Genomic DNA, 16,397 nt, shown 5'->3' with positions numbered 1-16,397 from the left:
GGGATCCCACTAAGACATCTCCTGCAGGAATAATGGGAACCGCATGCACAAGCGGAGAAGATGCACAGGCATACGAGAGTACACAACTGGGATATCTCATCTTTTAGTTGAACAGGAAGAGAAGGGATTATTAACCATTTTGAAGATATGTTTCCATTTGTGGTGTTGGTACTTCAATTAAATTAATTATGGTGTTGATAAATGATAAAATGAATGATAAAATGCGGTCACACTTTTAATGAACTTCATAAATCTTTATTTATGACTACATAGATGTTTCACAAATACGCTATTTGCAAATATCAAACAACATAAGGTGGCATATTTGTCAAATGCTACTTTCACTACCACCAGCTGGTATGGTAACAAACTTAAAACTATAACTCACCCCAATTACAAATTATACACATATTTATGGATACCTAAGAGAGTTAGTGACAGTATTAGTCATTTGCATTGTTGGTTTCAAACCAGCTTTAGTGACACTGCCTTGTTGGAAGACTCTAAAACTAATAATTTACTTTCTACCCAGTTTTTGAAACCTTATCACTTCATAATATTGGAGAAACTAAACACTGTACTGCTGCTGAAACAACTGTGTTACGGCTGGGATGCTGTATGTTTAACCTCCTATGGTATATGGTATTACATTTCTGTCACATGAATGTACACTCACTGAGCACTTTCTTAGGAACACCTGTACACCTTCTCATTCATTCAGGTGATGTAATAGTGTGGGGAATGTTTTCTTGGGCACACTTGGGCCCGTTAATACCAATCAAACATCGCTTGAATGCCATGATTGTTGCTGAGTGTTGTTGCTGACCATGTGCCTCCCTTCATGGCCACAATGTACACATCTTCTAATGGCTACTTCCAGCATGATAATGCACTATATCACAAAGCAAAAGTTGTCTCAAACTGGTTTAAAAAAATATATACTGTACTATTGTGTAGTAAATCTAAAGCACTGGAAATGCTTTAAATTGATGTAAAAACAGCAATTCTAACTAATTTCAATAGGTTTTTTTAAACAAATTATTGGAATTGTGCAAGCTGTTGAAAGGTCCAAAGGTAACCACTAAATGTAAATGAGCCGTTTCTAACGTTTTTTTCCCAATGTTATCATGTCTATCTCTGGTCCCTGTAATGGAAGATAACATCACTTCTTGGTGATTCTAGTTTTATTTGCACCACCAATAGAGAAGGAGAAGGACATTGGTGATGCTCAACTACTCTGTAAGCCCCACTCCATCAAACTATCACACAGTAGTAAACTATTATTGTAAGTGCCAGCATATTTCTGTGCAGTGCTGTGGATGGCTGGCCACCTCATTCTGTCAAGACCACTCGGAGTTCACCCTGATAACTTAGCAGTCATCTCACTATCTCAGAAAGGGGGGTGGGGGGTTGTGTGTGTGCGGGCGCGCAAAACCAAACCTGGACCTTCACCCCATTCAAGGGCAAATTGAGCATTGCAGGTTTTCATCTATGCCAAATTAACGAGCCTGGGCTTCATTGCATATGGCTTAAATGTGAAGTGGTGTGATTATTGTCCCTGCCACTAAAACATGGCTGAGAAACGTCAGTGGTGCAATAAGTGAAAGGCGTGTGCTTAATATGCTGCTTCAGAGCGCAGAGTCTTCAGGGGTCTATATTGCGTACTGTAGTTGTGTACCTCATGTTCCGGCACACTCATTTAAGCCTCATTAGTTTAATAGACACCATAGGATCTGTCTCATCCTATTCTTCTTGTGCTTTATTGCTCATGTACTTTATTTGTACCTCCATTAAGTTAATGCAGCTATCTTTTTTTTTTTTTTTTTCCAGTAATAAAGATATATACAGTGCTGTCGGAAAATATTCAGACCCCTTAACTTTTTCCTCATTGTATTGTGTACTGAATTTAAAATGGATTAAATTAAAAGAATTCGCCATCAATCCACACACAATAACCCAGAATGACAAAACGAAAAACAGTGTTTTAAATTTCTGTACATTTATGAAAATGGAAATACAGAAATACCTCATGTACATAAGTATTCAGCCCCTCTGCTCTGACACTTGAAATTAGCTAAAATGCAAAAATGTCATCAACAAAACACTCAATAGGTTGGTCCATCGAAATGCAAGGATAATAGTTCATGTCATTTTGGAATTATCTTTGTTTTTATAGGGTCAGGTTTGAATAGAAATTCCTGTAAAAAGGTCAAAACTAAAATAAAACATTAAAAATAATTTACTCCCATAGAAGCAAAAAAGCAATATGTAATACAAATATAAATATAAGTAGTGCTGTATTTGGAACCCTATGGGAATGCAAGAAAATTATCCAAGATGTTATGACATATTAGGTATAATTCCAGTGGGCTGGCTATGATATCTAGTGAGTTCATGAGGCAATTCTCAACACATGAATATCCCTATTGTTAACCACATGTTTAGAAGGCACATGGTGTGCTAGGCCTCGTCTTACCACACACAATTTTCACATTCGCATATGTCTCCTATTCCTTCACTCTACTCCTGAATTGTGCACTTGTGCACTCCCCCTCATGATTTAGATGGGAATAGATTGATATAGATGTTTAGACCAATCCTACGCTTTTTAATCCATCTGGGAAAGTGCACGAGCGCACACTTCAGGAGTGTTGAGTTAAGGGGCTAGCTAACTAGCTGAGCTAATTGGCTAGTAAAATGCATCCACAATAGCCTGTATAGAGGTGTAATGTTGCCCATCTATTGAAATTGATAACTTAAAGCGAGTAAGTGTTTTTTTTGTGTGATCTCAAACTGCCCCTAATTATGTCACAGCACATTAGCTTCTCCCCACTTCTTACCTTCTTACCCATGTTAACCTGGGTATTCGAATCACATGATACGGCCCAGTACCACCTTATTTTAAGCATGCTCTTGTCCAACTGCCTCCAAGTCCTCGTCTGGACTGATCCATTTTAGAACCATTTCTCAACTCCCCTTTTATCCAAAATTTTAGAGAAGGTTGTCTATAATCAACTGACTAGCTGACTAACTTATCTGCTTAGACATTTTTTATTTGATATGTTCCAATCTGGTTTTCGCCCCTGTCATAGCACTGAAACTGGTCTACTTAAAGTTACAAACGACCTGCTGCTGATTCAGGTCAATGTTCCATTTTAATTCTCCTTGAATTACAATTGATCATACCATTTTAATAAGCCGCCTTAGATATTGTATAGGGATTACAGACACTGCCTTAAAATGGTTCACCTTATACCACTCAGTCACATAGTTCTCTCTGTTGGTCTAGGAAAGTGTGTCTCTCCCTCAGTCCAAGTGAACTTTGGTATGCCACAAGGCTCTATTTTAGGCCCAATTTTATTCTCATTATACATACTCCCACTAGGCCAGATTATCCGTAAACACAATATTTCCGTTCACTGTTATGCGGATGACACCCAGTTACAATATATCTTCACATTAAACCCCATGAGTCGTCCAGTTGAGCTTCCCTTAATGATTACTTGGGAGATATACCATCTGTATGTTCCAGAAATGTTTCGTTGAATGACAGTAAATCTGAGAGTCATATTTGGCCCTCCTAGCTCCACTGTAACAACACACGACAGTCTTGGCTGTCTGTCTGCCTAAGTGAAATCTTCAGCTCTCACTTACTGCACTCCCTATCTCAGTCACTCGCTCAGTTTATCATTCTATTCTGTCTCCTTCCCATCCTCCTTCACACTTCCTTGGTCTAATCCCTCCGTTACTCATAGTCATATTTGACCGAGCCACCGCTGAGAAGATGAATACAACTCAATTGAGGAACAGTTGTTGTTGGTCAAATACCCTCTCCATATCTCTGTTGTTGTATGGGTGTCAGCACAAAGCACCCCATGTGATTTCAATATGGGACTTGGGTGAGGTTATGCTGTTGAACATGAGGGCTGTATTTCATGCCAAGAAAGGTCTCCCCCTCCCCTCTGCCCTCTGCCACTGTCCTTCACAGATCTGATAGGAGACTGGATGTGTGAACCCAAGTGGAGCTACAGTTTTCACCTATCTATTTCTGTTAGATCCATGAAGGGGAGGGAATGAGGGCAGAAGGGAGGGAACATCTCTCTAGAAGATATTGCAGCCTCTGTCTCTTCCAGGAGCAAAGCCAATAGGACAGGGGCTGTCGACACCAGACTGGTTTATCAGGGTACCACTCTGCAGCCGTGTTCGTTTGAAGGACAGAGAGCTCTCCAGCTGTAAATGTCCATGCCCTGAGAGCCAAGCACCAATAAACAGGCGATACGAGACAAGCTAAACCAACTTATGGGTCCTTTGTTGACATTGTGCATCCCAGTGCAATCTTACCCATCATTTATCATATCTACACCACAGCCCCTTCTCTCCTCCTGCCCACCAAAGTTGTACCTCCCCATTAGAATGCTCATATTCACAGGCCAACCATCATTATAAACTTTACCAGTTCAACAGAAGGGGCTAATATTTGATATCCGCTATATCCACCATATACTTTTAATTATGTCTGTTACTATTGCATTTTTGTCTATTATTGAAAACTATATTGAAATTAAAATACAAAAAAGTATGTTATCACTCATAAAACTAAAGACAATAGTACAAAAATTGCAAAGTACACAACCCTGCATCAGGACAACATAGGCTGCAGGACTAATTCTCAACAAAGTAGATGATCACCTATCACAGATCATCACATCATCCAAAGAATCTAAGATGGTGAAATGTCATTCATTTGGAATGTGTGTATACCCTATAGTGTAAAGGTTAATTTAGCAACTGCATCTCCTATGGCCACAAAGCGAATTGCAGCTGGATTCAAACATCTTCCCATAACTACAACACAAACAACACATCTCCAGGCTAGCCTGCTCTTTTCAGAATTTAAAGTGAAACCTATTCCAATCAGAAATGGTGTATCTATTCCAATTCCCTAGGGAACAATTACTAGGGATTTCTATCTGTGATAGAAAGGTTGAGTGATCGTCCTCTTCCTCTTTCTTTTAACCGTATTCCAGTGATCCTATCCAGTCAGCACACATCTGGCCTACAAGGCAAAGCAACTGGATCTGGCCCAGTTACCACTTGGAATTACAGTTCAGAAGTAGACCAGATCTGATGGGCTGAATCTGGTTGTCCACCACATTTGGACTAGGTCTGCACCAGATGCTTCACATTGCCAATTGTGCTTTAAAACAGACAGATATGTCATCATAACAGTTGTCTGCTAGTTGGGTCTGCACACTGCTGGCACAGTGCAGGCGTGATATGACCAGATCAGGTCCAAATGTTAGAGCACTGGAGTAGACTTTGAAATTGGTTCATGGGCTAGTTCTGGCATTAGATGTATTGCTCTAATAAGTACCTGTAGTTAGTGGGTTAGTTTTGGACTGTGGGAGGTCTGGCCTTTTATGGTAAAGATCTGGCAGAGATCTATCACTGTCACACCAATGGGTGCACTGATTGGTCTATTAGAGCCTCCTGTCCTGACAACATTCCATGGATTTTTGCTTGGGAGATTTTTTTCCCCTTCTATTCAGGTAGAGGGAAGCTAATGTTTGTTAGTATGCTTGTTCATAGCTGTTCATGGTCATTGTGCCCTGATCACGGTTATCCAGCTAGCTACATACTTAGGTAGGCCTACACCTCACGTCGCTTGCTAATTTGAAAAGACCTTGAAGCACTGACTCCCTGGCAGCAACATAGCTAGTTAGTTGGGTGAAGACATTTTTGAGCTCTCTTATCAAGCTAGCAAGATAAAGTTGGGTAAAATACTCAATTTCAGGTGAGCGGCTTGCTTACTGAGCTAACTTCAAGGGAAAGCTTGCTAGTCACATACACCTCCAGCTATGCCCCTTAGGAGCAGGATAAACACTACCTGTACATGATAACAACTGTGACATGTTCTCTCTCTTTTCAATGTGTTTTGTTACTGTAACTTTGACTACTACCTCCGGCAACTATGGAGGGTGTATCATGCCGTATTTAAATACAATACAAACATCGGAATGCAATACACACATCGGAATGGAATACACGTGTAACACCAAATACAATGCAAAAATACGGAATGTTTGTGCCAAAATAAAAGCAATGTGTATTACATTTGAGCGCAGTGTATTCCATTCTAGCATGTGTATTGTATTTGGTCACGAGTGTATTCCATTCTGCATGTGTATTACATTTGAGCGCAGCATTGTATTCCATTCCGATGTAGGTATTATGGCACTCGCAAATACAATGCAAATTAGTATCCGCCCATATGCAAATTAGTATCCGCCCATAGGTTCTGCCCTTTCCGGCCATAGGATTCGCGATGCCAACGATGACGACAGTTTCTGTAATAGCTTATTAATAAAGATTCGAAAAATTATGCTGACCATCGTATTATCTTAGTTTAATGTCATTTCAATGAATCATATAACTTTTATTTACAACAAGCACAACACAAAAATCGCTATTATGCACCGTCTTTGTCCACGAATAACACCCCGTGTATGCTGTCATTGCTGTGCACCATGACATGACAACGCATTTAAGATCACAATCCTCAATAGATTGATTCCATCGTTTTACCGACAAGAAGATTCTACAATCTATCAGCCTTTCCGTAGAAATACATCGCTCCCTGTATAACGATATACATCTAACGTTACATGTTTTAATAGTAAGGGCATTTTACCAGATATTTGACCAATCTGCGAAGTAAATCGTTACCAAGAAATTTCTTCACCAATGTGTTTCTAAAGGTGTGTAATAACATGTCCTAAAAGGTTGAAATTCAACTCCTGTGGGAAACCTCATAAAAAACTGCTCAAAGTTGGGGTACCGATAACCGATTTTCGAAAATTCGAAAATGCTTAAATTGGACTTGAGTAACTTTTGAGGGGTCAAACTAGGCATTTTTCATGATTCTGAGTTGATTGCAAGCATTTATTTGTCACAAAGAGCACTTCCTGGTGCAACCCCCAAACCCCCCCCACCCCCATTGGTGGTTGGCATTCAAAGTGAGGAAGTTTGGAGGTAACAGGTAACATTAGACAACATTAGACAGCACCAGCAGAGAGGCACTATGATGGGCATGGACTCTTAGTCATAGGCCTCACTACATGTGGAACAATAGAACCAGGCTGCTTGAGCTACTCACACAGCCCAGCAGAGAGGCACTATCATGGAGGTCATAGCTCCAGAAGAGGGGTGACTGGTAGACAGCTAGGCCCAGTGGGGGCTTTCCTAATCGGACTGGCAGTGTATCACATAGTACCTGGAGGTCAGAGCTCCAGAAGAGGGGTGACTGGTAGACAGCTAGGCCCAGTGAGAGCACTCCTAATCGGACTGACAGAGTAGCAGTTAGGCCCTGGAGCTCATGTGACCTCCAGCATAGGGCCACAGGCCTAGTCACAGCACCCATGGAAGGTGTGTTGTCTCTGGGCTGTGTGTCTAGCTGAACACCTCTGGTAGTCCTTGGTACATCTCATGTTGGTACATCTCTTCCACAATGGGAGGTGAGAGTGAGGCTATTCAGCTTCACTTTCATCTCCCTTTTTTTAGGCCTCCATAACAGGTAAGTTACTGCCCAGCAGAGTGTCTCTCTGCTGGGCTGAGTGAGTAGCTGAAGCAGCCTGGTTCTATTGTTCCACATGTAGTGAGGCCTATGACTCTGTTTCCATGCCCATGATAGTGTCTCTCTGCTGGGCTGTGTGAGTAAATGAAGCAGCCTGGTTCTATTGTTCCACATGTAGTGAGGCCTATGACTCTGTTTCCATGCCCATGATAGTGTCTCTCTGCTGGGCTGTGTGAGTAAATGAAGCAGCCTGGTTCTATTGTTCCACATGTAGTGAGGCCTATGACTCTGTTTCCATGCCCATGATAGTGCCTCTCTGCTGGGCTGTGTGAGTAGCTCAAGCAGCCTGGTTCTATTGTTCCACATGTAGTGAGGCCTATGACTAAGTGTCCATGCCCATCATAGTGCCTCTCTGCTGGTGCTGTCTAATGTTGTCTAATGTTACCTGTTACCTCCAAACTTCCTCACTTTGAATGCCAACCACCAATGGGGGTGGGGGGGTTTGGGGGTTGCACCAGGAAGTGCTCTTGGTGACAAATAAATGCTTGCAATCAACTCAGAATCATGAAAAATGCCTAGTTTGACCCCTCAAAAGTTACTCAAGTCCAATTTAAGCATTTTCGAATTTTCGAAAATCGGTTATCGGTACCCCAACTTTGAGCAGTTTTTTACGAGGTTTCCCACAGGAGTTGAATTTCAACCTTTTAGGACATGTTATTACACACCTTTAGAAACACATTGGTGAAGAAATTTCTTGGTAACGATTTACTTCGCAGATTGGTCAAATATCTGGTAAAATGCCCTTACTATTAAAACATGTAACGTTAGATATATATCGTTATACAGGGAGCGATGTATTTCTACGGAAAGGCTGATAGATTGTAGAATCTTCTTGTCGGTAAAACGATGGAATCAATCTATTGAGGATTGTGATCTTAAATGCGTTGTCATGTCATGGTGCACAGCAATGACAGCATACACGGGGTGTTATTCGTGGACAAAGACGGTGCATAATAGCGATTTTTGTGTTGTGCTTGTTGTAAATAAAAGTTATATGATTCATTGAAATGACATTAAACTAAGATAATACGATGGTCAGCATAATTTTTCGAATCTTTATTAATAAGCTATTACAGAAACTGTCGTCATCGTTGGCATCGCGAATCCTATGGCCGGAAAGGGCAGAACCTATGGGCGGATACTAATTTGCATATGGGCGGATACTAATTTGCATTGTATTTGCGAGTGCCATAATACCTACATCGGAATGGAATACAATGCTGCGCTCAAATGTAATACACATGCAGAATGGAATACACTCGTGACCAAATACAATACACATGCTAGAATGGAATACACTGCGCTCAAATGTAATACACATTGCTTTTATTTTGGCACAAACATTCCGTATTTTTGCATTGTATTTGGTGTTACACGTGTATTCCATTCCGATGTGTGTATTGCATTCCGATGTTTGTATTGTATTTAAATACGGCATGATACACCCTCCATAGGCAACATGGAGGGGAAGGGAAGGAAGAAACTGTAATGCAAAAAATAAATAAATAAAGGAATTCATTTTATTATCGAAATGTATGGCAATGTTTGTAACTAAACACTGTCATGTACAGATATGACATTGACTCTCTACTATTTGTTGGAGAGGAGGTTGTCAGCAAACCCAAATGGGGGGTGTGTGTCTGATGCTTCTTCAGAAGGATGCAGGGGGCAATGTGCTGCTGCTGCTGCTGCTGTTCCTCCTCATGGAAGGATTGAGTGCAGGGCATCTCTCTTCTCAGTGACATAGCATACTATTACTACCCACTACCATAGATCTCAAAACATTTGATAAATATATAACATTTAAAAAAATACACTATTTCTTATTAATTAATTTAGTAGTAAACAAAATAAAAACTGTATTAACTATTTAACTTATTAACTATTTTTATTTTAATCTTGTACCAGCGAGCTTTTGTTTGTGGGCAACTACACACTCACTCAGTGTGTTCAGCAGCTTTCACTGGGGGCCTCAGTGGCTGTATCAACAACTGACAGCAGTGACTGGGAGCCCATGTGCAGCAGGGTGCATGATGGCTGGACATCTGCTAATTCCTCCTTGTGAGCAGTATGTCTGTGTGTGTGTGTGTGTGTGTGTGTGTGTGTGTGTGTGTGTGTGTGTGTGTGTGTGTGTGTGTGTGTGTGTGTGTGTGTGTGTGTGTGTGTGTGTGTGTGTGTGTGTGTGTGTGTGTGTGTGTGTGTGTGTGTGTGTGTGTGTGTGTGTGTGTGTGTGTGTGTGTGTGTGTGTGTGTGTGGGGGGGGGGGGGGGCGGATATTCAAATCACAGACTCTGTGAAAGGGTCTTACTCGGTGGCCCCACCCATATCATTTCAATGAGAGCACATTCAATGGGTAGCTCAAAACCCCTATCTGTTCACAAACGCCTTTATGAACTGTTGTAAGTTTGACTGACTGTCGATTGTGCGCCACCAGACTGTGTCTTAACTGTAGCCAAGGCATTAGCTTGGGGATAAAACTCAAGTCTTCAGTTGTCAGTCAAGGTTACTCATCATGCAAACCACCTCAGCAGTTTAACCAAATTAAACTGAACTCCAAATTGTCTTGCCTCTCCCTATGTTTTTTCCCACCTGAACCACAACCTCCCCTCTTCTCATACCTTTTCTAATTTTGGGGAAAGTGGCAGTTTATGCTGTATAGACTCTCCATTGTTATTAATGTCTCTCTTTACTCTTATATGGAGTGTTGCCAAACATATTTTCTAATAGGCTACATTTAATTAAATTGCCACTGTAGGTACACAATTGTACATTGTTTTTACAACTGCTATTTTATTTGCAGCTTGCAAATGCTTACCTGGCTGTTCATAATTGTCGATGATGACGTTGCTCCCATTTTACCGTGGCAACCGATTTCATTTGTTTGCATCTAATGCATGTAACAAGTATTCTCAATCACTCAAACCTCAAGATGCAATCACACCACCTACTTATGTTATTATACTGTATACTATATAATTAATATAAGTCTACATGTGTTTTAATCCTATAGGATTATACTTGTTTACTTGTTTAAGGAGATATTAGTCAGTTCCATATTATACTTTTCATAGACAACCATCAGCCGGACTGCTTGTTTGGATTCATCTAATTAATTCACTCGTATGAAGGAAGGGATAATAAAGGGATAATAAAGGGATATGATAGGACCTTTTAGCTGCCTGTGTTCACTTGATTGTGAATGCATCCAAAAACGATGGGAGAGTGACCTCAAACCTCAACTCGGTTATTTATTTTGTTGACTATATTCTGTATTTCATGTACGCTATTCGGTTGTTATGTTCTCTGATAGGCCTGTAATTTAGCCTATTTGCGCTCATTCTTTTTGCCTGAGGCGTTTGGAAATTCGCCGATAATGTGTTATTTGGCGAGGCATGGCCAAATGATTTGTCCTCTTCTAAAAAAAAAATGTTTTAATCTGAAACCATACTGTAACATGTATTTGTTCAAAATCATTGATAATCCCTGTAATTTATTAATTGATTGACTGATGAATTTTGGATTCCAGTAATGTCATTTAAGTTTTCTTATTATGGTGTCACCATCTTTTTAATTTTTTAATTTTTAATTTTGTATCAAAATAGTCTACACTATGTCAGTATTATCATTAATGGGACTTCGTGCATTTAAATTGTTTACACATACCACTATTAAAGTATAGGCCCATGTCTATGTGCGTTTAGTGAGGAGGAGAAATTGTATTTAGGCCTATGTATTTTTACACTCTACTAACGATGATATACAACATAAATATGTTTATTATGCATTGTCGCGGGCGCTCAACCACCACAGCCTCCCACTCCTGCGAATATATTCCTCCTGCACAAACTGCAAACGCATTATGGTCACCTTGAAATTTCCTCTGCTATTTTCCAATTAAAAGCTTAATAGCTGGAGACGGAGTTCATGTGGTGAAGTTTACCATGGCCCCTGTTCTCAAAGCCGTTGGATCCCATTATTTGCTTGAATAAACCTTTTTACTGACAGAAATGGGACTCAGGGGTGTCCGGTGTTATGTTTCAATGGCCTTTATAAGGTGAGGCCAAAGGGACATATCAGCATCCTAAACATTTGCTCTTACCTAAAGACTTAAATGGGGATTTGTTTTTCATGCTCAACATCTTTAGGCGCGCACTGCAATAACCCAAACTATGTTGTGTTAAGGTGGGAGAATGCACGGAAGCTTGTCCATCATATTAGACTGTGTGAATAGCATCAAGAATATCGTTGCTTAAAAGGCAAACTCATCAAACCCTTGTCAGACGCTTGTAAATGAAAAACCGGCAATGCTTAACAGGAAATAAAGCCTACGTTGTATTGTATGAACTTGAGAGTAAAATCAGGACAATTCACCGTAAAATAAACATCCCATTCTATGTTATGCGTTATCAGAATGGGTCCAGTTTCAAACTTTACCGCTGTCTGGTGTCTTCAAAAAATATAACAATGTTTAAACAACAAAGTAAAATATAGGCTATAGGCAAGGCCGCATATAAATGAGAAAGAAAGAGTATTTAATTCATATTCCACGCCTGAAGATCCTCGATGGCCTCACCTTCTCTGAGCTCTGAGTGACGCCAAAACCTCTAATTCTGTTTGGCAAACGTGTTTGGTTGATTGTTGCAGCCGGGAACCACAGTGTTACGCTCAAGGGGGAAACCATGTTCAGCAAAAGCTATTTTTTGACATTGAAATGATTCGTTACGAATGCAATTTTAGAATACCAAGATGTATTGTAAATCCTATATATGGACATAGTGACACTGACACAACTTTACTTTCCGAGCTGCGGATTTATTTCGTCAATATAGGACACACGTAGCCAGTAATGCACCTGGCATGCTACAGCTCTGATGGATGGACGTGTTTTATTCCCCACACGTTTAATTAAGAGTCAAGGTTTCATGGTGTCAGAGAAAATATGTGGATGTGTTGAATGCATCCCCTGGGATTTGCTGAGCGAGTGTCAGTGATGCGAGAGATAGTGTTTAGTTACTCGTTTCCATGAATGCGTGTCAGATCGCCTGATGCACGTCTTTATTACCAGGGGAAAGGTGGATCCTCGTGTACACGAGCCAACACCTCTCATCATGCCTGTAGCGAGCAGCCAGGCTTGATCTCTTGACTGTTGTGCTGACAACACTCTGCCCTATCAGATGCACTTGCGCCTCCAGCACTTTGGTGAGAAAGTAGCGAGTGTCTGACTGGTGTGAAAAATGAATGGCTACGGATCACCCTACCTCTATATGGGGGGCCCCGTGTCCCAACCACGAGCGCCTCTACAGAGGACCCCCAAGTGCGCCCGGTGCAGGAACCATGGGGTGCTGTCCTGGCTGAAGGGACACAAGCGCTACTGTCGTTTCAAAGACTGCACCTGCGAGAAATGCATCCTCATCATCGAGCGGCAGCGGGTCATGGCTGCGCAGGTGGCGCTCCGGAGGCAGCAGGCGAACGAGAGTTTGGAGAGTCTCATCCCGGAGGCGCTGAGGTCCTTGCCTGGCATCACCGTGGCCGGGGGCGGGGAGGGGAACCAGGGGCCACCGTCGCGCAATGGAGACATGAACTTGAGATGGACCACAGAGCAAGCAGCGAACACGCAGCCTGGCGCGGGTAAGTGTGTACTGTTTTCTTCTATCGAGGACATTTGTTTGCAATGCAATGACAACATGCCTGAACTCAATTGAAAACGAGTATTATGACTTATTATTTTGATATGACTAAGTTATCACAATACAATGTATAGAAACCCATTTGAAATAATGGTAACTACCTGGTATTAAATGGCACACAGCGGTGCTTGAGTTAGTGAATCTAAAAGAAACTGCGAATTAATATGCAATTATTGTGAAATAACGGTTTTACCCAGCACTTTCTAAGTGGGGCCACATGTTTAATACCGGGTTGTAAAATATTGTTAACAAGTAAACAAATGTATAGCAAATGTAGCCTATAGGCACAGTCCTGTTATAAAAAAAATGTTATGTAATATTGTGTAGTATTATGAAACTTACTGATGCAAAATTATACCAATGCACAAGCTGCATAAGGGCATCTTGAAAACAGGGATATTGAGATATCAAGCTACAATTCAGTTTGGGGAGGACATAAAGTCTCCAGACCAGTATTTCTTTCGCAGAAGGTATTATTATTATTATTATTATTATTATTATTATTATTATTATTTGATTGGTGCCATAGAAGTACAGTAGTATATTATTATTATTTGTGTTATTATCATTAAGCCTGTTATCATTATCATTAACATGATTACATTATTATTATTATTATTATTATTATTATTATTAGTGCTAGTGTAATTAACAGTTGATATTTAATGCCATGGCCAATATTTACAAAGAGAATTATGTAAATGTTTCTTGACACTCTTAATGGAAAACTGTATTGTCAACGTCTTACAAATTGACTGCTGTCTTATTGTTTTTATGTGGTCACAGACATCAGCACTTCTGTTGATATTTAATATATTGAAGTGCAATTTCATTATAAGCTTTGGAACAAATGCCATCAATGTGACTGTGATAGTACATTGTTTTGTATATTGTCTCTGCGGGAATCAACCCTACAATCTAAGCGTCAGCCATGCCAACTGAGCCACACAAGACCACGCTTAAATTCATTATCAGACTTATAATCTTAGCCCTAAATATTTCCCCCCCTCATTCCCTACAGAAAGTCCACACATTTTTCACATTTCAGTTACAGAGAGATAATACTTGTGTCAAAATGCTAATTTTTCTCAAACTAATTTCCATTTGTCAACATGAAATAGTTTATAGTGTCTTTGGATTTACTGGATTGTGTTCAGTGTTTTTTTGACAAAGTTATCGGGTAGGAAAAGGATAGGACACAAGGCCAATGCGAAATTGGTATTGACTTCACATCAGCCCCATTTCAATCTGAAGAATGAACCTGAGTCGTTTAAAAGATTACAGTAATCAAAGTCTGGACAGGGCGAATCGAATGTAATAGCCATATTTTTCGCAGGAGGTCAAATCCAAGTGAAATGTTACCAAGCAACAGGCAATCTGTTTACAAAATGGTGTCAAAAGGCATCGACTGGAGATTCCTCAATGACATACAGTCAGCACTTTCTGTTAACAGCTTTTGAGAGAGAAAAAAAGTGGATCCTCATAAATCGCTGAGTTGAACACAAGTTGATAAGCTATTAGTTGCATGTTGCATTTGGCTAGATGAGTAGCCAATAGGCTTTGGGGCCACGGGAGGAACAAGGCAAAGCTTGCTCGAGGGCTAACTGTGATGCATGTTAGCCCATTGTAATACCAGACATAAGTCATGAGTCCAAAAGCTAATAGGCTATTCATAAGTTGATGAGAAACCTACTTCTTTAGGATAGTTCCTTGACCCTCTCCTCTTGTTTGACTGTGCTTTCAGATCTGAATGACGATGTGTCTGGTGAGCAGTCTGGGGGAGAGAACGGTGGCAGTTCCAGTGAGAAGGAGCAGGATCCTGTCAGCTCCCCCGAGGGCTCCAAACCCAACTCCTGCTACACCCCGGAGCCCCCCGAGCCCCCCTCTCAGCCCGACGAGGGCCGCTACAGCCTGCCTAAGGGCTGTACCATCGAGAGAGAACCCAAAGCAGAGAGCCCCGCCAAGTACCCCGTGGACCAAGGCCTGCTGATCGAGGGCCTGTCAGGGTCCGTTTCCCTGCCCTTCAACCTCAGAGCCAACCGCCCCCCTTTGGAGGTCCTCAAGAAGATCTTCCCCGCCCACAAGCCCCCCGTCCTGGAGCTGATCCTCAAGGGCTGTGGCGGGGACCTGGTGGGGGCCATCGAGGTGCTCCTGTCCAGCCGGACCCCAGACAGCAGGCCCCCACACCACTCGGATCCCCACTCGGACACACTGGTGCTGCCCTCCAACGGGCACCTCTTTGAACACACCCTCGGGGCCTACCACCCGGTGTCCTCCTCCGCCAAGTGGTCGGTGGGCTCGGCCTTCCGGGTGCCCGAGTCTCTCCGCTTCTCCTCCGAGCCCCCCTCTGGCGTGGTGCCAACGGGCCACCTGGGCATGTCCCTGCAGCACCCGTCCTTCCACCAGCCGCCCCGCTACCCACTCATGCTGCGCAACTCGCTCACTCGCACCCAGGCCAACCCCTTCGTGCACAACGACGTCACCCTGTGGAATACCATGACTCTGCAGCAGCAGTACCAGCTCCGCACAGCCGCCCAGTACGTCTCGCCCTTCCCCACCGCCGCCGCCGCCGCCTCCACAGGCGCCATCTTCCGCAGCTCCCCAGTCCTCCCATCCCGGCCTTCGGAAGACCACCGGATCAGCATCCAGGAGGAGGTCCCCAAACAGAGCATATACACACCAGAGGAGGATTACGAGGAGCGGTCCGATTCCTCAGATTCCAGAATCTTGAACTCTTCGACTTAATCTTTGATGAACCATGCCACCCTGGCGACAGAAACACCAAAAATGCATTGTGAATGGACAAATACGCATTCATGCTAAAAAGGAAATAGGAGGGTGGGGGGGTTGAACTGAACTTTGTTAAGAAACCACCCCCTAAAGGTAATGTAAGTGTTAGCTTGTAACATTACCATCACATGGCATTTAGGTATCCAATATCTATGGATAAGACCAAAAATAATGATTGTAAAAGAATGTGATGGGTCACATTTGTTTGTGATAGTCCATATCAATTTCCAGTATGCATGTCATGTACTGTGAATATGTTCTCAATGTGAAAAATCTTCCAACTAAGAT

General features: G+C 41.9%; 1 protein-coding gene across 1 annotated transcript; it reads left to right on the top strand.

Annotated features, from left to right (window-relative positions):
- Positions 1 to 12,866: 12,866 nt before the first annotated feature.
- dmrt3a (doublesex and mab-3 related transcription factor 3a) lies at positions 12,867 to 16,064 on the top strand (the record flags this gene model as incomplete). The annotated part of the gene is made up of 2 exons (XM_080531174.1): positions 12,867 to 13,266; positions 15,064 to 16,064. The coding sequence occupies 2 exons, from the start codon at positions 12,867 to 12,869 to the stop codon at positions 16,062 to 16,064; spliced, it is 1,401 nt and encodes a 466-aa protein (XP_080387300.1).
- Between the last annotated feature and the right edge of the window lie 333 nt (positions 16,065 to 16,397).

This window comes from Nansenia antarctica (assembly GCF_963989245.1).
Source record: "Nansenia antarctica genome assembly, chromosome: 5".
Classification (NCBI taxonomy): Eukaryota; Metazoa; Chordata; class Actinopteri; order Argentiniformes; family Microstomatidae; genus Nansenia; species Nansenia antarctica.
The sequence above is the reverse complement of the archived record's forward strand: the minus strand, read 5'-3'. Positions and strand labels throughout refer to the sequence as shown.